The sequence below is a fragment of the Sardina pilchardus genome, chromosome 15 (assembly GCF_963854185.1).
Source record: "Sardina pilchardus chromosome 15, fSarPil1.1, whole genome shotgun sequence".
NCBI classification, from domain to species: Eukaryota; Metazoa; Chordata; class Actinopteri; order Clupeiformes; family Clupeidae; genus Sardina; species Sardina pilchardus.
In genome coordinates this window covers 11,461,665-11,484,171 of record NC_085008.1, presented here as the reverse complement: position 1 = coordinate 11,484,171, position 22,507 = coordinate 11,461,665, and the positions used below count along the sequence as shown (strand labels likewise).

Genomic DNA, 22,507 nt, shown 5'->3' with positions numbered 1-22,507 from the left:
ATACAGTGAGCCACTGCTACAAAGTATCAAGTAAGAGGAAATCAATCCATGAACTAGGGGGTGGAGAGTACAACTCTTACGTCATCAGCATGCGCCGAAAAAGCGCTCTGAAGTCTGTGGCACTGACGTGTGATTAGGAAAGCTCCATTTGGATCACAGAAACGTTAAAACGTTAAAAACGAGCTATGAATTCGAGAGTAAGGTAGTATCTATATACCATACTACTGGCTGCCGAACATGGAGAACTGGAGTCTTGTGTCCCTCAGTGTTTTGCTCGCGCTCACGGCGAGATGGGCAGTCTCGTTCAATTCATACTCAGGTTAGCTAAACTCGCAGTAGCCTTTTCACTTTGCATGAGAAAAGTGAGACGTATTACTTTATTATTAATAATTGTCTAGTGAAATATATCAGTAGCGCACAACACGCAGACATCGCTTGAACACACAGCGATGTTAGTTGTGAAATGACGAGCTTACTGGTCTGTGACAAAACTACAGTTAGGATAGCTCCAGCTGGTTTATAACATTCTGTCCCATATGTTCAGGAGCAGGCAAGCCGCCGATGTTCGGGGACTATGAAGCCCAAAGACACTGGCAAGAAGTGACGTACAATCTTCCTGTTCATGAGTGGTTGGTCAATGTTTATTAACAACTGCATCTGCAAGGTGGAGGCTTACCTAAGTGTTATGCTCTTGAATTGGTAGGGTGGTGGTAATGGTTGACTAATTAGTGTTTCTCAATTTAGGTACTTCAACACCACAGAGAATGACCTAAACTATTGGGGTTTGGATTATCCCCCCTTGACAGCCTACCACAGTGGCCTGTGTGCTTATGTGTGAGTCAATCCTATGCCTCCTACTCCCTCCGCTCCTCCAGTGTATAAGTCCATTCAACATGAGCGCCATAGCCATTAGGCAGCAGTGTGTCATACTTTCATGATCACATATGAAAACAGTTGTGTTTGTCTCCCCCCCAGAGCAAAACTCATAAACCCTGAATGGGTGGAGCTGCATACATCCAGAGGGTATGAGAGTCCAGCTCACAAACTGTTCATGAGAGCCACTGGTGAGGAGCATTAATAAAGTGCCATCGTTTTATTTGGTGCAATTACTGTGTTACAGTCCCAATGGAAGTTACCTACAACTGTCAACTACAGACTTGTGATGGTTAGAAATGTGTAGATGATGTACATACAATTGCCATTTGTATCATGTCTATGTGCATATGTCAATTGAGGTCATGTCCACAATGACTATTTACACAAGTTATCCTCTGTTCTCAGTTCTAGTGGCAGACATCTTGATATACATTCCCGCGGTTGTGGTATACTGCTTGTATCTTGTTGAAGGGACCACCAAAAAGAAGGTAAGGACTGTAGTTGAGGTAGGACTTCTAGTACCACATTGTTTGGATCCATGTCTCAGATGGTTCTGCTGGCATGATTGAAGTGTTCATTGTACACCACACCATTGTCCCTTTGAAGCTCAGCCATACCTATAAACTCTTGCAGTCACTCCTTCTTGGTCATTATTTCAGAATCACTGCCACTACTCCTAAAATCCCATTGCCATCTTTGAATCACGTGAAGTGGGGGAGACGCGCTCACACTATCGCCTTAATAAATTCAAGTCTTTAACTGGGTGCTGAATCCCACGTAAAACATAGATGAAAGAAAGAAGCGAAGGACAGCACTAGGCAAATAAAGTAAGGAAAATCTGAAGAGTGCTGTCCTTTGCTTCTTTCTTTTATCTTTGAATCACACAATAGGTAGAAATATGATAAGGAAAGCATGATTATGTGAATAAATCTCCCATATTTTCCTTGTATCAAGGTCACCACAATCTTCTGTATCCTGCTCTATCCAGGCCTCATACTGATCGACTATGGCCATTTCCAGTATCCTTTTACTATTTTTGAGTGGTCATACATGCATTTATTTCCTGTTCTCGTGGTAAACACTTGCTGTTTCATTCCTGCCTGTTGACCAGACATCATCCTAAAGCATAAGCTGATAAGAAATCCTGTGTAGGTGTCAATGTAGACATTGAGTCATATTCTCCCTATACTGGTCCATCCTTGACAGACTGCCAGATATAATGGTGTGAGTCTGGGCCTGGCCTTATGGGGGGTGATAGGCCTGGGTCTGGGCTGGGATATGCTGGGCTCGCTGGCCTTTACTCTGGCTCTCAACTACAAGCAAATGGAGCTGTACCACTCACTGCCCTTCTTCTGCTACCTGCTGGGGAAATGTGTGAAGCACGGTCTGACAGGCAGAGGGTAAGGGAGCATGACCTGTCCACTCTCTGCTCATATGAGAGGGTAGAGGGACCGTCCTTTAACTGGGTTCACATTTAACCATCAATAAGAGACGCTGACTCATGGTATAGAGATGTTTGGACTCAGTCAGGACACAGACTTGGCTAGGTCATAGTTCTCACAGAAATGTTATTTTGTCAGTATCGTTTGGATCATTAACATTCTAGAATATTCTTACTGCTAAGTCTCTGGAGACTGGGAGTCATCTTGACATCAAGTATTTTGTTATTTCCACATTCATGGTACTGTACCTTCTATATTGTCATCTCCCCGATACTTTTCACACGGATGCAAACTGACCAAACTCATCTGACTAAAGAGTGTGCTCTCATTCATGTCTTTTTTAAATGTTCTTGAGAAAAGTTTAATCTGGAAGTTTGGTGCTGAAGAACAAACAGTTTGTTCCCCTTTGGCCATCATCCGTAGAGGTTGCTATTATGCAATGTCCTGCACACTGTTTGAGGATGTTCTAAAACTATTTTCATTGATGACCCTGGCGCCATAATGCACTGAAATCATTCTGAAATGAAATAGTCTACTTGTCACCTCAGACATAATGCAGTTATTAACAAGGGTTATAGTTTAGAATCATTTGACATTTAATTGCTATTGTATAGGGATTCACTCACTTCTGCTGTGTATACTGTATTTTGGTTAGAGATTAATTAACATTCAACATTGTATTCTTCTGGGAACTGTGAGATCTACTGAGGAGATTTTGAATGAGTGTTATCTGATATGATATGATATGATTTCCATTGGTGTAGAAATGTTCCCATGGCAGTAAATTTAAGAGATGTTCCGTGAGAACTGAAGCGTTCTGGCAAGAAGTACTGATGGACTTGTTACCATAAGCAGGGGAGGTGCAGGCAGAATGGCTACTGTAACTGTTTTACTAAATGTACTCTGCCATCACTTCATCCACACTCAGCTCTCCCCTCTTAAACACCGCTATAAGCAGCAGTAGCCCTGGTTTTGAAATGACATCAGCTTGCGGGGAGCATCCCTCTCTCCCACAGGCATTATTTCATGTGCGGTCTCAAGAGTGTGGTGTTACCAGCAGGATGATGGGATTGAACTCTGCTCTTTGCGCTCTTGCATTTGTTGATTTAGTAACGTGTACCAAGGACATTTGGTGGCAAATGTATCAGTGGATTAGGGAGCTTGGGGAGCAGCAATGTCCAGATGACACTGTTGCCATGCTGAGGGCCCTGCGCTATGCCCGCGTGTGCATCTCTGGTATCGACTCTGTGGCAACTGAGCCTGTGTCAGCTATTGAAACGCACATAGCTTTTTTTGTCCATTTAAGGGCCATTCATTAGATGGAACCTGTGTGGTTACATGTAGGGCAACTTGGGTTTATTGGTAATCCCAATGATGGTGTAAGATGAGCTCAGAGCTATTTTGATTTTTTAAACTTCATGGTCGCACAAGAGGAGCGCTGAGGAAACAGTCCATGTTGCCCTCAGCTGTGCATCACTCCAATTCCTGTGCTGTCAGCGCATTTGCCTGGTGTTTTTGTTGGAGTCTGCTAAACTCTCTCTCTCTCTGCTGCTCCCCAGGCTGCTCCTCCTGGTGAAGGTTGCTGTGACAGTGCTGGTGACCTTTGCCCTCTGCTGGCTGCCCTTCCTGTTGGACTCGCGTCAGGTCCTGCAGGTGGTCCACCGCCTGTTCCCTGTGGCCCGTGGGCTGTTTGAGGTGAGCTGGGGACCACACACACCAGCCATGTTGCAATGCTGCACTGCACTGCAGTGCTGTTCTCTACAAAGCTGGCTACCGTTACACATACATTTTTAAGACAAACTCTCACATTCACGGATGAAAGTATTTTCTACAGAAACTTGTTTGGTGTAAAACAACACTTTTAACCCATTCAAATAGAGATGTTTTGGGGGGTAGGGTGCGCACACCTATTTTGAGGGAGTTTTAGCATGCATATCCCACCTGTGTGGTTTAAATCACTGGCAAAGCTCTCCGGCGCTGAGCTTGGGAAACTACGCCCCTGTTGTGCTTACATACACGCACATTTTACACTCCTGGATCTGTCACAGCAAGCGTAATAACTCACATCCACTCTTAACACTCTTAGATCACCTCTGTCTCTCCAGCTCCGCTGCTCTCACACTCAACCTGCCTCAAACTAACACGAGAGCGAGATCAAAGAAAAACAGGAATAAATCCACCGAAGGTCGGCGGATCACTTTTCAGTGGATCAGCGGCCTTTGGGGCGCGCAGGCAGGATGAATCCGCCTCTAATTTACAGCTGGACACTTTTCAGCACGTCGTTTCTCCCGAGCGCGTCACCCCAGGGCCCGGAGCGAATGGCAGCCCGATGCCACGCACCCCAGATCCTCACCCCAAACACAGTTGGCAGAGAACCACCCCGCTACCCCCATTCCAAACTGACACATATATCCGCGTACGCACTCCATATTCCAACTCGCATGTGAGACGGCCGGCACACGGCAGCTGTGAAAAGGGAGAAGAGAACACGGTGTGAAGAGAAGCAGCAACAGAGAGTGTGTGTGTGTGTGTGTGTGTGTGTGTGTCTGTGTGTGTGTGTGTGTATTGTCCACAGCAGTCAGTAAAATAATACTGGGCACCGCACTGGACAGTAGCCAAGCTTTCCACAGGCACCCTTTGAAACACTTCCACACCGAAGGTGTCACTTGAGGTGTGGAGATGTGAGAAGTAATTGAAAATACCCTGCTGAATATGACTGAATAGTGAATATGTGTGTGTGTGTGTGTGTGTGTGTGTGTGTGTGGGCGGGCAGCAGTGTGCTTGTTCTGGTGGCATGGCATTAACATAATACACAGGGTGTGAGCAACCCTGATCTGCCAGCCCACATGTGTGAGGAGGAGGAGGAGGAGGAGGAGGAGGAGGAGGAGGAGGTGGTGGAGGTGGAGAGGGAGGCCCTGGGCGGCGGCTGCGGTGCCGGCGCGGCCGAACTAATTGTGAAAGTGCGGGAGTAAGCGCATCGGTTCGAGACAAACGGCCGGGAGTTAGTTTACACTCGGCACGGCATACTGACGGCTCGGATTCCCGCTCGCAAAAAATGGCAACAAATGCACGGGCCGAGGGAGATGCCTAGGTGAGGCGGCGCTGACATGTGCCCGACCGTGCGGCTGGACCTGGCGTGGCACAGCACTCGGGGCTTGTGTGTGTGTGTGTGTGTGTGTGTGTGACGGAACATTCCGGAGGTCATTTGGAGCAGGCTTAGTTGGCAAGGCACATGGGGAGGCTGCTAGCAGTGGTGCTGGGGCATCCTCCTACTGAACTGGAAGCCTCAGTGTGTGCCAACACACACACACACACACACACACACACAGCGTAATGTCTGCTTACATAAAACATGCAACAGTAATATCAGTACACTTGCACAAACCATGCAGTTGGTCTAAGTGTCCATACATTCCACTTTCCCACACACTCATTGGCCTGGTATAACCAGACATACACACACTCACACACACACAGACACACACTCACTCTCAGCTGTGTTTCAAAGGAACAGCTGTGTTTTTTAAGAGTAAGCACTGTGGTAGCCCCTTGGAGGACTGGACCAGCAGCTTAAATAACTCAAGTAATCCCTCTGTTGCACTATTACTGAAGAGCCTCGCTTTCTACAGGAATGACATAGCAACTCTGCCTCGTACGGCTCCGCAGGTGGCCATTTTGGATCTCTTTCCATAATCGTATGACTCGAGGTCAGCGCGTTGAGGAAACTGCAATCCTATGCAGAGGTCATTTTGAAACTGCCAGGCATGCAGAAATGAAATGAGATAATCAGCCTAAGCTCATACATTTAACCCTGTGTCTGCAAGTTTACAAATAAGTGGATGGCTTTTTTTGACATGGCATCTGTGCGACAGGGAAATTTACAGTCGAAGGGACTCTTCCACCCCCTGCCCTCTGCGGGTACTAGTGCTCCGAGGAATGCTGGTGGAATTTTTATGGCACTTTCAGTTGGGAAATGATTACTTAGAGCAATGCCACTTATTTGCTTTCCGTTCAGTGGCCGGTGCTGTTTAAAGCAGCACACCATATTTGTATATGCATCTAAATTTGAGAGACATGCCGTAAATTTTAAATCTACCGGGAAAGCACATTCACTTCTCCTAATCAATAAAACAATGCAGTGTGCCTAACAAGTATGTTAAATAAGCTCTTTGAAATAATAATGATAATCCTTACTTTGTCAGGTCATGTTTGTTTTTGGATAGCAAATTTCACATGACGATATCATATTTTTGATCACTTTTATTCCCATCAGTTGTTTCTCTTGTTTATTTCCTTTTATTTCATTTAATTTTTTTCAATCTTTTTTTCAAATCTAGAAAGCACTTTTGTATAACTCCGATTTTTAAATGTGCTATACAAATAAATTTTACCTTGACATAGCTTTATCTTTGGTCACAATGTTTTTAAATGTGTGTGTTTACAGGATAAAGTTGCAAACGCTTGGTGCAGCTTGAACGTTCTGCTAAAGATCAAGACCCTGATGACCATGGAGACTCAGCTCTCTCTGAGGTAGTCCCCACTGCCCTTGGGACACACTCCATATCTTCATGCATCCATTCTGGATCTATTCTCCTCCTCCCCCCATTATCACTCTCACTCTCTCCATCTAACCCTAACCAACACATGAATATCCTCTGTACAAAACTGTAATGGTCTCTGCACATAACCCAGAGTGAGCTGGTTATCTTAGGCCCATTTCACACCAAAGATTCCCGACGCGACGAGACTGAGTTGCAGTGGTGTGAATTAGAAGTTGCACGTAGTTGCAAGCAGTCGCAAGCCGTCGCAGAGCATTAAACACGTTGAGTCGCAGTCGCAAGGTTTTAGAACGTCGCGGCTCGTCTCGTCGAGAATCTTTGGTCTGAACCCTACTTTAAGAGAAGATCCTGTGGTCTCTGGTCTCCGAGATCTCTGTGCTGTAGGCTCAGGCCCTCACTCCCAATGCTGTGCATGGTTGTTTTGAGCATGCGTGTTGGATATTGCAACCTTGTATGTTGGCGTAGAGTGACTTCCACACTTAGCTGCGTTGACAGGTATTGTCAGACGCCTTGTTCATAAAGTGTGATGTGATCAGATGACCGACTGGGCTATATTTAGAGTGCCACAATAGAGATGTTGTCTCGACACCGTTAATCCTCTGGATCTGGACACTTTGTTGACCAGTGGACACTTAAGACTTAAACCGACGGACACAAAACTCTGTAATATTTCACCGTCTGTAGGGAGTGGTGGTTGAGAGAGTGGGGTGTAGACATACAGTATATAGGAGCGTTGTTGCTCACTCTTACACATCAACACAGAAACTCCAAAACATGAGTCAAACATACAGTACGAGTTAGATTTCATCTTCACGAGTGTTAAGAGCCTTTGGTCCCCGGAGGGCCATTCAGGACTAATTAAGATCCCAAAATGGCCTCTCGTATCGGTTGCCTGCTGTCCAGCCGCGCTCGCTCTCCAGTCAGCACTTCCAGCGTCCCTCGGCCTGCCCGCCCCCAGTGGAGGACCGACTCAAGGGTTAAACCAATTTGGAAGGTCCTGTGAGCCCGGGGCTTGTATTTGCTGCATTTCCTGCATAGCGGGGGTCTTACGTGTTGACCGAGGCTGTGTATAAAAAGAGCGAGCAGCCGCACGATCTGGTTTCGCCGAGGGGCTTGGGTTACTGGTGTTTGGCACCGATCGGCCCAGCCGGTCATATTTCTCGGGGGGTCAGTTTGTATGCGTAGTAAATCCTTCCGTAATGATGCATATGTATTTAATATACATCCCATCTCCTCCTTCTGATTTCAGTTTGGTGCTCACGGTCTTGGCTGTTCTGCCCTCGTCAATAAAACTTTTCAGCAAGCCGACCCTGTGGCAGTTCAAACTCGCCCTAGTAAGGAATCTCTCTCTGTCTTTTATGTCGACGTAGTTGATGCTCTAGCAAAAAAAATCTGTAATTTTTAGCACTGCTATGCGGATGTGTTGACTTTTCACTCTTGTCTGTTGTTGCCCTGCAGGTGAACTCATCCCTGGCTTTCTTCCTCTTCTCCTATCAAGTCCATGAGAAATCGATTCTGCTGCCCGCCCTGTGAGTCTGTGTATTTTCGTCACCCGGCCTTTCGTCTCATTCATCAACACGGGAATCTATTATTCCAAAGCCGCTCCGAGCGCGCGGCGGCCCAGGAAGTCCAAGTTGTGAAATGTCTTCCCAAACGGGGGACAGCTCCCCGCTGTCTGAGCGGAGCTGCTGAAAGCTGCCGTTTGACCTGCTTTCGCCTCCGCCGGCTCCTCCGCCGCTGTCTGCGCTTTCCAGTAGTCCGCGGAAGGCAGCGCCCATCAGCACCTCAACGCCTCCGAGCTCCTCAGGGTGCTCTCCATGCTGGGCCCCCAGTTCAGTTAGTCTATGGGAACCTTATGGGGGGGGGGGGGGTAGTTTATGGCCCTAATTAATCTCACTGTAGCGTGGTGGTATCAACTCATGTTGTATACACACATGCGTGGTGCAGCTGTAAGGCTTGCCGGATTGTGCCACCCTGATTTGGCTCACAGATTTCCTTGATCTATTAATCTGGATTATCCAGATTGTTGCTTTATTAACTGTTGAGTTATATCTTGCACCTGTCGCCCAAATCAATCAGTAATGCTTGTTCCAGGATTAGTTGGCACTGGGGGGGTGGGGGGTTATGAGGGGGTTGTGGGGGGGTTAAGGGACCAAGGGTGTTGTTTGCTGAGGATCAGTGGCGAGGGGCTAGCGGAATGGCTGTAACAGGATCACTGGAGAGGAGGCCTGTAATTACCAGCTCAGTACACGCTTCCCAAAATGGTGTCCGCACCTCCCCCACCCATCAACATGATCACATGCATGTGTTTTACACCACGGTGTGTCACTCGCTTAGTTTGAGTGTGTGTACCCTGTCATTGCGTGAAATTATGTGGCCAACATTGACATGGCTGCTCAGTACTAAATCTAGTATCTCGTCTCCATTTGAACACATCTCCTTTGTTTTTTTATCACCTTTGTTTTGTTTTTGCCATTTGAGTGTTATTTCTGTGTTGTTTTCTTATAAACTGTTTTCTATCTTGTATTTCTCTTGTAGGCCAGTGTGCCTTCTCCTCAGTGATGTCCCCTTAGTGGCCATCTATTTTCTACAAGTATCTACCTTCAGGTGAGGACAAAATCCATATGAGCTGGTTAACTGGTCTAGATAGGTGAGTACTATTAGATGTCACCAGCACCTTTTGATAGAATGGACAATCACTGTTGAAACGTGACTGATGTGCTTTCTGAGCTAGCCTAGATGTTGGCATAGGGATGGCGAATGTTGAGCCGTGAAGGCCAATAGGAAGCAAAGCCATCTAAAGTTCATCCAGCTGTCGTCAAATTCCTCTGGCAGGCAGGACTAATAGTGGTGCGCGTGGTTTAATGTGAGGATATTGCTGAATTATGAGACATAGCCCACATACCACTTAGCACTAAGCACGCTTTGTATAGGCACAGCCCAGTCATTCTGTAGATTCATTCTTGCCATTTCTTTGAGTACAGTTTAGGACAATTGCCAGCGACAGCATTTTCATTTTCCCCTATTGTTGCACACACGTCCATTTGTTAGGGGACGATGATCCAATTACACATATGAAGCACAGTTTTTGTACGCCTTAAGTATCTATAGAGAGTTTGGTATTGTCTTTGTCTGTCCCAAGACAACGGCTTATTGCCTTAGCTCCGGGATGTGATTTTTGCCGCTCTGAAAAACAATAACAATGGTGAAAATGGGAGAAAACAGTTCTATTTTCCAATGAAGGACGTGTAAAGTTCTTTCTCCTCAAATGCATGACATTTTTTTTCTTCAACCGTAGAACCACTAAAAGTGTGTCTAACTTAAAGGAAACGAAAGTGCCTGGTTCATATGAAATATACTATCTACTCTTCTTTGTGTGGAAAGTAGAAAAATATCAGGGGCCAAGAAATAGTTTACCCAAGCAATGGCCCTGATATTACTAACCATTGTCTGTGTGCATAATGTGCATAGTGTTGAGAGAAATGTACTCCTCATACATATGTATCCTTCTCCAGTGATTGGCTGGAACCTCATGCCAAATTCCCCATGTGCATTTACTAGAAGAATGTGTTATTTGTACTCAATTGTATTGAGTCATACAAATGTGTATGTTGTGGAACATAACTGAAGTCCATGGTTATGCAAGTAAAGATGATTGTGAACTTAAGTTATTTTTGATGCAGATGCCTAGAAGCATGATTCTGTATATTTTTGAATTTCGTGACCTTGGCGAATGTATTCGATAGACTAGTCCGGATCTAATGTGTGTGTATCGGCGTGTGTGTGTGTGTATCTGTGTGTGTGTGTGTGTGTGTGTTTGCAGCATGCTCCCCCTGCTGTTGAAGGACGGCCTGCTGCTGCCGTACGCGGTCACCTCCCTGGCCTTCCTCTACTTCAGCGTGACGCTTCTCTCGGCCCTGCAGCGCTCCACGGACGAGCAGCTCCGTCTGCAGCCCTACCACACCTTCCTCGGCAGCGTCCTGCCCTGCCTGCCCAGGCTCAACCTCGGACGCATCACCAAGTGGAAGGTAGGACCGGGAGGGAGTGGGGACACAGGGCGCCTCCTACGTGATTTAAAGCCACTCTCGTATCTCTCAAGGTCGACTTGTTCCCTTATCACAAAGTGTCATGTGGAAGCAACACTGGGGGAGTATGAAGAAGCATGTTCATGTTTGTTAATATCAGCACACTCCGTCATATGTAGTTATCCAAATGACAGTACTGTCACAGCGTTTTAAACATGTGCGCCTTGAGAGCTGAACTCATGGCCCTCATGGTGTGTTGACTTGTGCCAAGCAGTACTATTCCATCAGTGGAGAAACTGGAGCTCGTAGATCAAGTATCAGTAGCCCTTGGTGTCATTGCGTTTGGTTTATTTCAGTATATTTCTATTACTCTATGGCGGGTCAGCTGTGCAGATTCGCTGACCAGGTTTCCGTCCAGCATGGCTTCAGGCTGGTCGTGAACACCCCGCAGCTGCTGAAAAGCTCAGCTCAGGGGGGGGGGGGGGGGGGGGGGGGGGAGAGCCGGTGTGCGCGAGGATGTCTGCATGAGACGTCTGCTTGGCTTTATATAGAGCGCACCATTAACACAGGTTTGCCTAGATATATTTATTTACTCAACAGGCATAAATAAGGGGGCCCAGGGGCGGGCGTCAGGTTTCAGGGATGAGCCTCGAGCAAGCACCGGCACTATCTCCTGTCCCCGGCCCCGTGCTTCTCAGCTCCTATATAGCCCTGGCTAGTCAAGCAGCTACATGCCAGGTTGTGTGGAGGGGCCATTGGGGAGGCAGGGGAGGATCTTGTGATGGAGATGTGGTGATGAATGATAGCCCCCTTACTTTGGACAAGAGACACACAGACGTGTGAGACGGCTCTTGTTGATTTTTCCATGTGTGTGCCTTGTCGGCCTCGGTCCGGGCAGCTTTGCATGTCTGCGGTTGTAGATCTTGTGATAACTGTGAGGGCAGATCATGATGTCTCTTCGTTCTCCGAGAAAGGGAGCGATTCAGCTGACTCAGTCGCTCGGCCCCCGGTTTGGACGGGGCAATAATTACTTCCGGAACAGTCTGTGAAATTCTCCACGCATTATAAACTAATTTGCTCAGAGCAAGAGTAGCATTTCTTGGCCAGTCGCACGCAGGCCCTCATAATAACGTTGAAAGACACATTAACAAACGTACAGATGTCTCCAGCTGGCGCAGTAATGCATTGAGCCAGGCCGAGTCACAATGGATCTGCAGGCTCTCCTGTTGACTGCTGTTAACTTATGTGTTTATGTACGCAACGGTGATGGGAGCATAGTGCTGAAAGGGTTTCCCCTAGATGCACAGCGGGGGAGCGAATCAGCTGTGGCCGCTCTATGTCTAGAGTGACAGGATAGGACAGGACATCCCTCCCGCCTTATTGCACTATATACTATACAGGGATGATTTGGACTATACAGTGACAACATTTTTTAATTGTGTATTCCTCTCCAAATATCTGATGTAGATGTACTAAAAAAAATGTTTTTATCATTAGACTTACTGGTACATTTTTGATGGTGTGTATTATGTAATTTGTCTTATTGGTGTGTGTTGTCAGTTTGGAATCAAATAAACTGACCTCATTGTACAGCGAAGTTACTGTCTCCTTTTTAAAAAAGGGGGCTATTCATCAACATGTAATTGAGTTGATAATGATAGACTTATTGCTGTACTGCATGCATTGATATGGTGAAGTGTTAGTAATGGTTCTCCATCATGTGTCTCCGTTCCAGTTTGTCGTGTCCATGGTGCTCATGGCCGGTCTGAGTGTGGGGAGCGTGGCGCTGGAGCCTCCTGCACGGTTCCCCGATCTATTTCCTGTGCTCGTGTCTTTCTTTTCCTTCCTCCACTTCCTGGGTTTTTTGATCTACTTCAACCTGCTGCAGCTCAGCGAGACTCCAGCCAGGAGCGGCAAGAAAAGCTCCTGAAGCATGATGGGAGAGCACCTGAGAGGTCATCAGTGTTTGTATACTGTATGTTCACACGGTTTGAAGGTTGTATTGTTAAAGGTTGAAGGGTTTGGAGGGCCAAATTGTTAGTATGTGAAGGCTTCTCTAGTTCATTGATATATTGGTTCAGAGACTAAAGGTGTATATTTTGTTTGTGTATGTATGGGTGTTTGATAAGGACTTCTGTCTGTATTAACATGATTTTGAAGTGTATGAGTATGAGGGTTGTTGAAAATCAGAAGGCCATTTTTTTTACACTGTGGATCCAAGAATGTTTTCTACCAGAGCTCTTCATTAAAAGAATTTTGTACAAATTGACTTATTTGTTTCTTGAATACTGTTAAGATTAATACAGATCATTTCAAATGAATGCCTCTGTAACTTGTAAAACTTGACAAAGCCAGTAGATCAACTAATCATCACATAATTTCCATTGTTACCAGCAATAATCACAAATGCAATGCTTTAATTTAATATCATAAAACACATAATTGTAACAAGCCGATACAAAAGGAGTCCTCACACAGAGCTGTACATTTGAACAAAAGCAGCGTAGGCCCGGGCCGTAAAACAAAAATGATGGAAGCTGACACGAGAGCATAACACCATAAAGCTGAAATAGCACAGGAAAGAGGCACAAGCCATCTCTCTCCCCACCTCGCCTCCATCTCCATTGGGACTTAATGACGGCCATTAAAAAAATCCATTACAACTATAAATGTTATCAGGTCACAAAGGGGCCGCTGTTGTTCGGCCTGTTCCACGCTGGCCCTGCAGGCAACCGAGCACACGCGCACACTCACACATACATAGCCAGGAATATGGCTGTCAGGACAATGTCTGGCCTTGCCGAAGACAATGTGGCTAATGGGAGTTAAACACAGAATGTACAAAGACAGGACTGTAGTGCTTAAACGTGTACGATCTGTAGAGTGGAGTCGAGCATTCCCTCTCATACGCAAACAGAAACACAGACTGGCATGAACATCACAAAAGAGAGTACAACCAGGTCTGGGGTTATGAGCGAGTACCATTCCAGGCCTTCACAAACAGAGTGTCTGAATGGACCACAGATACTCGGAGGATGTGAATATGTGTTCTTTTCACACAGCCCAAGCAAGACTTTGGTCCAGTAGAGGTGTCTGAAGTCTCAGGTCTACAGAAAAAGCAGGGTTGACAGGGAAGCTGGGTAATGTACCAGGTCTGTCCAGCACCACTCTCCACCTATGCTATAGGGATCAGAGGAAAGTGAGGGAATGGGTTTGTTAGGTGAGCTGAGGAAGGGAGATGTCTCTTGATGGGTAGGTGTGCGGAAACACGCGTAGAAGAACTGGATGGACTGTACAGTGATGTGTAGTATGGCTTAGGTGAGAGATTGAGCAAGAATGAAGTGACTAAGGTTTTTTTGCACATCTCATTTAAATAGAAATTTGAGTAAGCTTGAAGATAGTGTGTGAAACATGCCTGTGTACTGAATATAAGGATATGAGTTGTATTTTGTGGAATATTTGAGTATACATAACGCTAAGCTACAATATGAACTTCTTGGTACAACTACATTTGGCGTTCTCATACTGCCTTGCGCGCAATTTCATTCACGCTGCTGAGGCAGTCTGGAAACTACCGCCCTAATTTTTGCCTGAGATAGGGGACCAATCACAGAACAGGGGGGAAAGCAAGACGATGGTGAGCTATGCACAGACACATTTGATAGACATCCAATGAACGGATCTGGGCATTTTTTTCAAATACGGAAAATTAACGTTTGGCTGCCAGACCACGTCTCATTTGAGAAGTGGTAGGCGCTAGCCAGGCTATGCTATGCCATCATAATAAGCTAAATTACAGCTGAATGTGTGAACTGCCTCAGGAAAAGGCTGAATCATTTTTAGCTTCATCGGGTAAAAGAGGACCCTTTGAATCCTGTGAATGTTATGTAAGAATTTGAAGACTAAATTAATTTTGAATATGGATTAAACTAGCCTGACTACGTCATCCTCACAGGCTAGGATTAAACCATGTCAGAGGAACACACAAAAACCATGTCGGTTGTTGTGACGACATGTAAGCCAGCTTTCAGGAAGGGCCGAGTGAGCCAGTGCTGTGGACGTTGCTGTGTCCAGCAGCACCCTACTCTTCACCTCGGCGCCGCAGGTGCTGCGGGAGGAAAACATTTGCTTTGCTAATGTGCTCCTGGACTCTTCAGCGTCCTTCAGGTGGCCTCCAGGGGTGATAAAGTGGCAGCCACACGATCCACCGGCCCACACCAAATAGGAGAGAGGGTTCTGTTCTCACCAGCTGTTGCCACGGTGGCGAGGTCAGGGAACGAGCGCTAACCCTCGGCCAAATAAAGAGCAGCAGCGGGCTGCCTGGGCGTGTGAGTGTGTGGACAAGGATTATCTGTAGGTGCAACATACAAGAGTGCGCCCCAACTATGTACTCCACTGACGGTGTACGTGTGAGTGTGAAATGCATAAATACATATTTGTGTGTGCGTGTGTGTATTCAAGTAAGCCAATTTTACTTGTGAGAGTGTGAGGTGTGTGTGTGTGTGTGTGTGTGTGTGTGTGTGTGTGTGTGTGTGTGTGTGTGTGTGTGTTTGTGTGCACTCACTCAGTGTCAGGTTTGACAGGCCCAACTGCCAGTCTGAGGAACAGTATTTTCGCAGCGAGAGCTGCTTACTGTTTACCGAAGAATCAACATTTTGTCAAACACAACAGAAGTGAAGGCAGACTTTCAATAGAGATCCGGACAGGGAGAGAGAGATGTGTAAATGTCGGCCAGCACAAAAACTGTCAGGAAACAGAACTCTCGCTCTCTCTCTCTTTCTCTCTCTGTGTCTCTTTGGGGTTTATGTAAGTATTTTCTTGCTGGTGTGGTTTTTGACATCGACAAATATGAGTGGCAGCCTCTTATATATTTTTACAGAGAGAGAGAGAGAGAGAGAGAGAGAGAGAATAAGTTGGAAAAGAAGGCTTGTGTCTGATGTCACTGACATTAAATGATATTGCACAACAGGGGGGTTGTGGTTGAGCTGAATTTAAGGAGATAAGAGAGTGCATCACATGCCAACAGGAGACGGAATAAAATCATGAGGCTTGCGCAGGAACACACACACACACACACACACACACACACCAAAGGTTTCTAAACAGATAGGGAATACTATAATGACCTGTCATGTCACACCCAGGAGGAAATACCAGCAAATGTTGTTTGCTGAAGTGTGGAGATAAAATATTAACATTTATTTTGTGTTTGCCATTCACTTTGTTTCTGTTAAGGCATCACATGAAAACATCAGCTTTTATGTTATTGTGTGTGGTTATATAAACCTATAGCCTCTGTAGCATCTCACAAAAACACAGCAACCTGTGAGCTTATTGTTCTTTTGCTCAAATAGTAAAAAAACTTGAGCAGTATTGCTGGTATTTTGTCTGATATGAATAAACAAACAAAGAAAGAAACGAGACAGAATATGACAAGAGGTTTTAGTTACCTTCTTATCGTAGGAGTGCCTTCAGAAACTCCCGGGAGTTCCCTGCAGGAGGAAAGCCTGAGGGAGAGCAGGCAGAAGAATAATGACATTTGTGCATAATCTAATGTGGGAGCTAATATTGAATGGGTTTCATGGAGCAGCTAATCAGTGGAGCCGCAGGACTTTTGATTACGCTCCCAAGTTAACTAACATCTGAGAAGCTGTCAGATGTCCCCCCGGTGTTATTGCACAGCCCACGACACGGTGTCGTGATGGAGAGCCGGAGAGCAGAGGAGAGCTTCGGGAGAGAGCAGACGAGGCAGGATGTCTTCCTGTTCCACGGCACTGGCTGTCTCTAATATACAGCACCTCTTTAATTGTGCCTGTGTTTTTAATCAAAATCATAAAGCCCTCCCCAAAACAGCTGCCATTCATCCTTCAGAGGAGCGGGATTGATGGGACCATCATCACCGGGGTCCTCGACCCGTGCATGACCAAATGCGGAAAATTCCATCGCTTTTATTACATTTGAAGGAATCTCCCTTTAATGCAGTCTATTACGGCTGCCATACAAATCTCTCCCCACGCCCGGCATCCAATGGCCTGATCAATTTTTATACTGCTGATCCGTCCCCTTACCTCGCATTGTGTCACCTCCAAATTCATATTATATAGGATTTCCCTTATGGAGAATCTGCCATAAAAAGCTGTTGCACTGGCCCATAGCAGGAGGGCAGGCCACAGCATGAGGCTAAACACCGGCCGAGAGGATCAAATTTGTTTCAGCGGTAAGCAGAACTGTTTAAATGTTATTTATTTGCCATGCTCCTAAGAAAATATATTGTGAAGTGCAACATTGATTTAGGACGTAACAATGTCTGTGGCGTGGGGGGTCGCGGGAGAAAGACAGAATTTATGAATCCTTTGCTCAACTCCTTTAATTGAATTTTCCAAATCTCTCGCCGCACACAAATAATCAATAGCCAGTAGCGGGCGCGAGGCTCGCCCTCACAGAGTTATTGCAGCCCTTCTCTCTCCCATTTTGCGCTCATCAGCACATAAAGATGATCCCAGGCATTTGTCATGCTTCGGCAACCTGCTGTATTTACGGCCCCTGAGCTGATCTTGAATGGCTGAAGAGGACAGGACCCCTTATGAAGTATCCAAAAACTTCTGCTTGACAGGACGCTGGGAGTCCCTCCAAGACTCTGCCGTGTCTTTTGGTCCGGCTTGGCTCTGACCGAGATGGATGGTGAGGCTTGGGAGTTTAAAGCCAGACTGACTGACAGCCCAGGTTTAGAGTTTAAATACATGAGTTTAAAATATATACAGGTTGGCATACCTGAGCTTAATTACCCTGCTTCTCCATTTCCCCCCAGCTGACTGGGCAGGGTCAGGCCGGCCGCGGTCACGCCAGCATCACGCTGGCACCAGAGCCGGCCTCGCCGCCGACGAGCTTAGGTAACACCACACGCGGCGGTCACACACATACCCCAGACCACTGCGCCACCAAGTGCAGCTGTGTTGCTAGTCCGAGCAGGACGGCCTCCAGACATTTTCATGTGACTAATCACAAACATTGTTTAAAGTGGGGAAAACCAACAGCAGTGCTACGTGGGTGGGCCATGTTCAGCCAGCAGACTAGGGACTTGAGTGGAGCACTTGTTATGTCTTAATGTTTTTTGAGGCAGAATATTTTTTTATGAGAATGTGTTTTTATAGAATGCTAAATCAAAAACTCATATTTCTGAGTTATGGCCGACCATTTTTCCTTATTTCTGAGGAAATATAATCACATTTGCATTATTTTAGCAGAACGTAGTTTGTAGCAGTGGAGTATTGGCATCATTTTTTACCAACTTCTGTGCATTGTGCCATTACCATAGATTATGACTGTAAGCAAAGGGTGCCCTCTTCTACACTGAACACTGCAGACACGCACACCCGAAGCCATGCTAACATTTGCTAACACAAATACTTCACTCTACAATAAACCTCTATACACTCTGGCCAAGCATCTCCAAGTCATCTGATGCTATCTGAAGCTCACAAGCTCAGGCATCAGCAGGTCTTGGCTCGTGTAAGTCCCCCGCTGACTGTTTGTTTACTCTGTACGTATGTCCCCCTGACACATTCAGCCCTGGCTGCTGCAGCTCCTGTTGTTGTAAGGCCTGCTTCATGCGGGGGCGAGAGATTTCATGCTCCACCATGTGATAAAAAATGTGACATTCCTCCAGTGTCGGCCCACATGCAAATGGGTGCGTGAAGGTTTCCCCCGGCGTGACGAATTAAAACAATTTCGGGCAACCTTATCTTAAAAACACTGAACTTTTTTCCCTCCACACCAGACAATTCTCCCCATTCAGTTTCCACAAATCACCATTATGTGATCGAATCACAAGTGAAGCTATATCTGCAGGCGTTGTGTATGCCTCAAATAATCACATTAATTCTGTCTCAAGGGCCCGCAGCGCTTGCTTGTGTAAAGAAAACTAAATGTTGTTTTGCTCAGTGAATATAACAGAGGGAAAAAAAGTCCCTTTCAGTAGCGCTGAACGCGGGGGCCATAAAAGATTGCTGATTGCTTTTAGATGTAGACATATGAGGCCCAACAGAGATGATCAAGAGTCAGAGCCTGTGCCCTGCACACACAGACACACACACACACAGGGCCACATTGCTCAGGAACCTGAAATCAATCTTCCCCTGTAAGTGAGTGGAACAGCAAATAGTTTTCTTTTCCTCCCTGTTTTGGATTATGAAAAGGTTGCGATAGTTCTAGAGTGATTAGAGATGATTCCGCAGGGAGGGTAACTTATCTCTGTCGTTAGAGAAACAATGATGACTTTTGAAAATAAATGTTATTTACTTTTTGCCGTCATAGTGCTCGGTTTATTAAGTCTACAATTTGATCTGTTTTGATATTTTGCGTAATGCAATAGAGCTCAATAGCCACGACTAAACTATTGAGAATACAGGTCATGGTGGTAGCGGTAATGGCGATTAAAGATTGAAACAAGGACACCAATTTTGATGTATTTTCTATGGCTGAGCATGTTTGCCTCATGAACTCTGGTCCGGGGTCACGATGAATGCAAAAGTAATTCACTCACCTGTGAAATGACTCTGTCTATCCACCACGTCCATGGCAAAACTTGATTCAACTTTGGCCACTGAAAATAGAGACATATGTATATTTGTCATTTTGATACCAATATCATTCTGATGATTACAAACTATAAAAAGCACATCGCATGCCCTGTGACATAAAAATTTCGTTTACACACATGTTTATAAGTGTGTGTGTGTGTGTGTGTGTGTGTGTGTGTGTGTGTGTGAGCACTCACCGAGCTTCCTGTGCTTCTCTAGCTCTGTCAGCAGGTCACCAGGACTCCTTGGAAAGAGTCTGCTTAACTCGCTGCTGCCCTCTACTGGCTGTGGCCAAAAACAGAAAACTGAAACGTTCAAACACTAGGCAAAGCATAATGACCAACCATTAATTAATAATGAAAAAACAAAATCCAGCTCTCCTCAACTCAGCACATGGCATTCTCATATAATGCTCACCACAAAGGCCTTTATGTATGTTAATATTTAACATAACAACAACAATTCACAAAATGCTGCTCTTACATGTTACAAGGCGAATTATTCAGTATCAAGACTGCTATTGCTGATTTACTCACCAAATGGCTTTCAAGGTCCTGCCTAGTTTTCAGGATGGACTGTACTGACTTTTCTAAGTTGGAGCGCAACTTCTCCAGTCTAGCAAAAAACAGGGAGACATCCAAATTCTAATATTTGTGCCATTTAATAGTCAGAATTGGCTAAATATTGTCATGCACGGACATTATGCACACACCTAATGCTATCCTGTTGGTCATAATTCAGACAAGATTATTACACTACCAAAAGGAAAATGTGTGCAGCCAGACACATTTTGCAGGTAAGCATTTTGATCTGACCTCACCAAACCTCTCTACTGTCCTCGTCCCAAATAAATGAGAAAGCCATCATGTTGAGACAGAGCACTGTGCTCCTCTATGATATGAAATGTATCACTAGTTCTCCCTTCAGCCTCCTCTGATGTTTTTATGTATATTTAAAGAGCTTCCTTCCTTAACTACGGCACTATAAAATTCAAAACTAATGCTTGTCTTGATGGATTGCAAGAACACCAAGTTAGTGTGCTTTGGGGAAGGAAATAGGCCAATTCTTATCCAACTATTTTTAGTGCTGTGTAAATCACTGAGGATTGGTCTAATGATAGAGACAAAGAGAGAGAGCCTCTGCGCCATGTCCTGTCATTAAACTTGGATCTGTCACAACGGCCATCAGACAAGTGACGATGACGAGATCCGCTGGTGACAGCAGAATCCTTCTTATTGTTGCTTAACATAGCATGCAACGGCACAGGGCTTTCATGGCGCACATATGAAATGAGTGAGTGTGTGAAAGGAGTAGCATGCATAACACCACATTAATGCCACACAATCATGATTAACTGGAGAGCACTGCCAATGTCAACAAAGCACAGCACTCCATTGCAGTTTATATGTCAGTGCCATTTGGCAAGAATGTAGATAGACTCTAACAGCAATTTAACCCTGTCTCACTATCTAATCCAAAGAAGAAAGCTTCAGTTCTAAGAATTACATAAACAACTCATAATATGGTCATGTAAAATGCAAAAAAAATATCAGCACCTTTATGCTAAATCATACAAACTACATAGAAGCTATATAGATAGCTTATCAGTGTAAATTTTGACTACCACATATCACCGGTAAATCACTGAACAGTAATAATGATACTCACTGATCCTGCTGTGTAGCTTGTGTTCTGTGGCCATTGGTGGTCTCCCTTCTGTCTTGGTAATTGCCTGTTTAGGAAACACCAAATGCCAGAAATTCATAGAATCATCGTAAAAAAATGGCTTATTGATGGTGGTTACACCCTGGGAGAATTAATCATGAAGTTCAGCCACTTTTACTTTATAGCTAAGTTTTGTGGATAGCTGCAGTATCACAGTCATAGCTGGTTTGATCTGGAAGAAGCTGGATGATAAAAATGGATGCGCACGATCAGGTGTATTAACACTGAAGATACATATTTTCCTTATTAAAAGTGACATTAGGTAAACAAAACACAACTGCAACTTCACCAATTCTAATATTAGGTATTTCTGCATCATTTTGAGTCATCCTCTAATTAGGTATTTCTGCATCATCTTGAGTCATCCTCTACCAGAAACAAAATGAAAAAATTATTAGTTTAAAAAAGAAAAAGAAAAAAAGCTTAACCCAAGATAAGTATAGTTTAGTAACATAAAGACTGTGTTTTAGGGAGCAGGGTGGTGAGTGAGAATAGATGGTAGTAGATACCTTTAGTCCCAGGGGTAGGGCTCATCACACGAGTACCTGTGTGAGGAGAGAATGTTCTCTCCAAAGCTGGCATCTTCATTGGTGTCTTGGGAATGGTAAAGATCTTGGTTATGACATTAGATCATAATTACACATACCACTGTACTTAGTAGCCTAGTTTACAATGAAAAATGTTACTTGGGACAGAAATGGGATGTGCATGCAGAAATAGGCTTTTTTTTTTTTTTTTTTAAGTATATAGTTTTTAGACATATATTTGGCTTAATCTTCAGTGGGTCACAGCACAGGTTCGAAGACGGGATGAGAAATATACGACAACATCTTCATGCGTCGTTCAAGCAAGTCGAATGTCTTGTGGAGCTGCTACGAGTCAGTGAAAGGTTTTGATACCACATGACATCACATCCACATCTTACCACGTTGTCGCTTACGTGCTCCTTGTTCTCTAGTTGGAGAGCCCTTTTTGCTCTACAGACAGGACAGACATGAAACAGGCCCAAAGTTATTTCACTTTGACAAAGTTAAGAAAGTTAACTTTAGCTAACTTTAGGGTGATGGAGGAGATAGGTAGGTATGGTTGGTGGATGGGTGGATGCATGCATAGTTTTCACTGTTTTAGCTAGTTAGCGACTTTATATTACCCAATAAATAAGATAAGAAACACAGAAGTTAATTAAAATAATTATACTTACGACATTGTGAGATGACACTTTCTTGCCGTGTTTAAAATGTTAAGATGATCATCTGATTTGGAATTTGGCGCGATGTGCTGAGTATTTACTTCCTCTGGAA

At 45.0% G+C, this 22,507-nt stretch overlaps 2 protein-coding genes across 2 annotated transcripts; one reads left to right on the top strand and one right to left on the bottom strand.

Annotated features, from left to right (window-relative positions):
• The first annotated feature begins 101 nt into the window (after positions 1-101).
• On the top strand, positions 102-13,171 carry alg6 (ALG6 alpha-1,3-glucosyltransferase). Its single transcript, XM_062556815.1, has 14 exons — positions 102-319; positions 545-629; positions 745-834; positions 976-1,064; positions 1,282-1,364; positions 1,831-1,895; positions 2,091-2,276; positions 3,878-4,013; positions 6,763-6,848; positions 8,127-8,211; positions 8,336-8,406; positions 9,416-9,484; positions 10,701-10,905; positions 12,638-13,171. Exons 1-14 carry the CDS (start codon positions 238-240, stop codon positions 12,830-12,832), a joined length of 1,527 nt encoding a protein of 508 aa, XP_062412799.1. The 5' UTR covers positions 102-237; the 3' UTR covers positions 12,833-13,171.
• Positions 13,172-13,311: 140 nt separating this feature from the next.
• itgb3bp (integrin subunit beta 3 binding protein) lies at positions 13,312-22,489 on the bottom strand. The gene is made up of 9 exons (XM_062556496.1): positions 22,408-22,489; positions 22,132-22,183; positions 21,716-21,800; positions 21,150-21,213; positions 20,018-20,096; positions 19,679-19,766; positions 19,445-19,504; positions 16,353-16,409; positions 13,312-14,082 (listed from the first exon to the last, which is right to left on the bottom strand). The coding sequence occupies exons 1-8, from the start codon at positions 22,410-22,412 to the stop codon at positions 16,357-16,359; spliced, it is 486 nt and encodes a 161-aa protein (XP_062412480.1). The 5' UTR covers positions 22,413-22,489; the 3' UTR covers positions 13,312-14,082; positions 16,353-16,356.
• Positions 22,490-22,507: the final 18 nt, after the last annotated feature.

Coding starts and splice junctions, on each gene's coding strand:
- itgb3bp (XM_062556496.1), bottom strand. Junction 19,767..20,017: donor AGGACCTTGAAAGCCATTTG/GTGAGTAAATCA, acceptor TTTTGGCCACAG/CCAGTAGAGGGCAGCAGCGA. Junction 19,505..19,678: donor AGAGAAGCACAGGAAGCTCG/GTGAGTGCTCAC, acceptor CTCTATTTTCAG/TGGCCAAAGTTGAATCAAGT.
- alg6 (XM_062556815.1), top strand. CDS start 238: ATGGAGAACTGGAGTCTTGTGTCCCTCAGTGTTTTGCTCGCGCTCACG. Junction 835..975: donor AGTGGCCTGTGTGCTTATGT/GTGAGTCAATCC, acceptor TCTCCCCCCCAG/AGCAAAACTCATAAACCCTG. Junction 9,485..10,700: donor CTACAAGTATCTACCTTCAG/GTGAGGACAAAA, acceptor GTGTGTTTGCAG/CATGCTCCCCCTGCTGTTGA.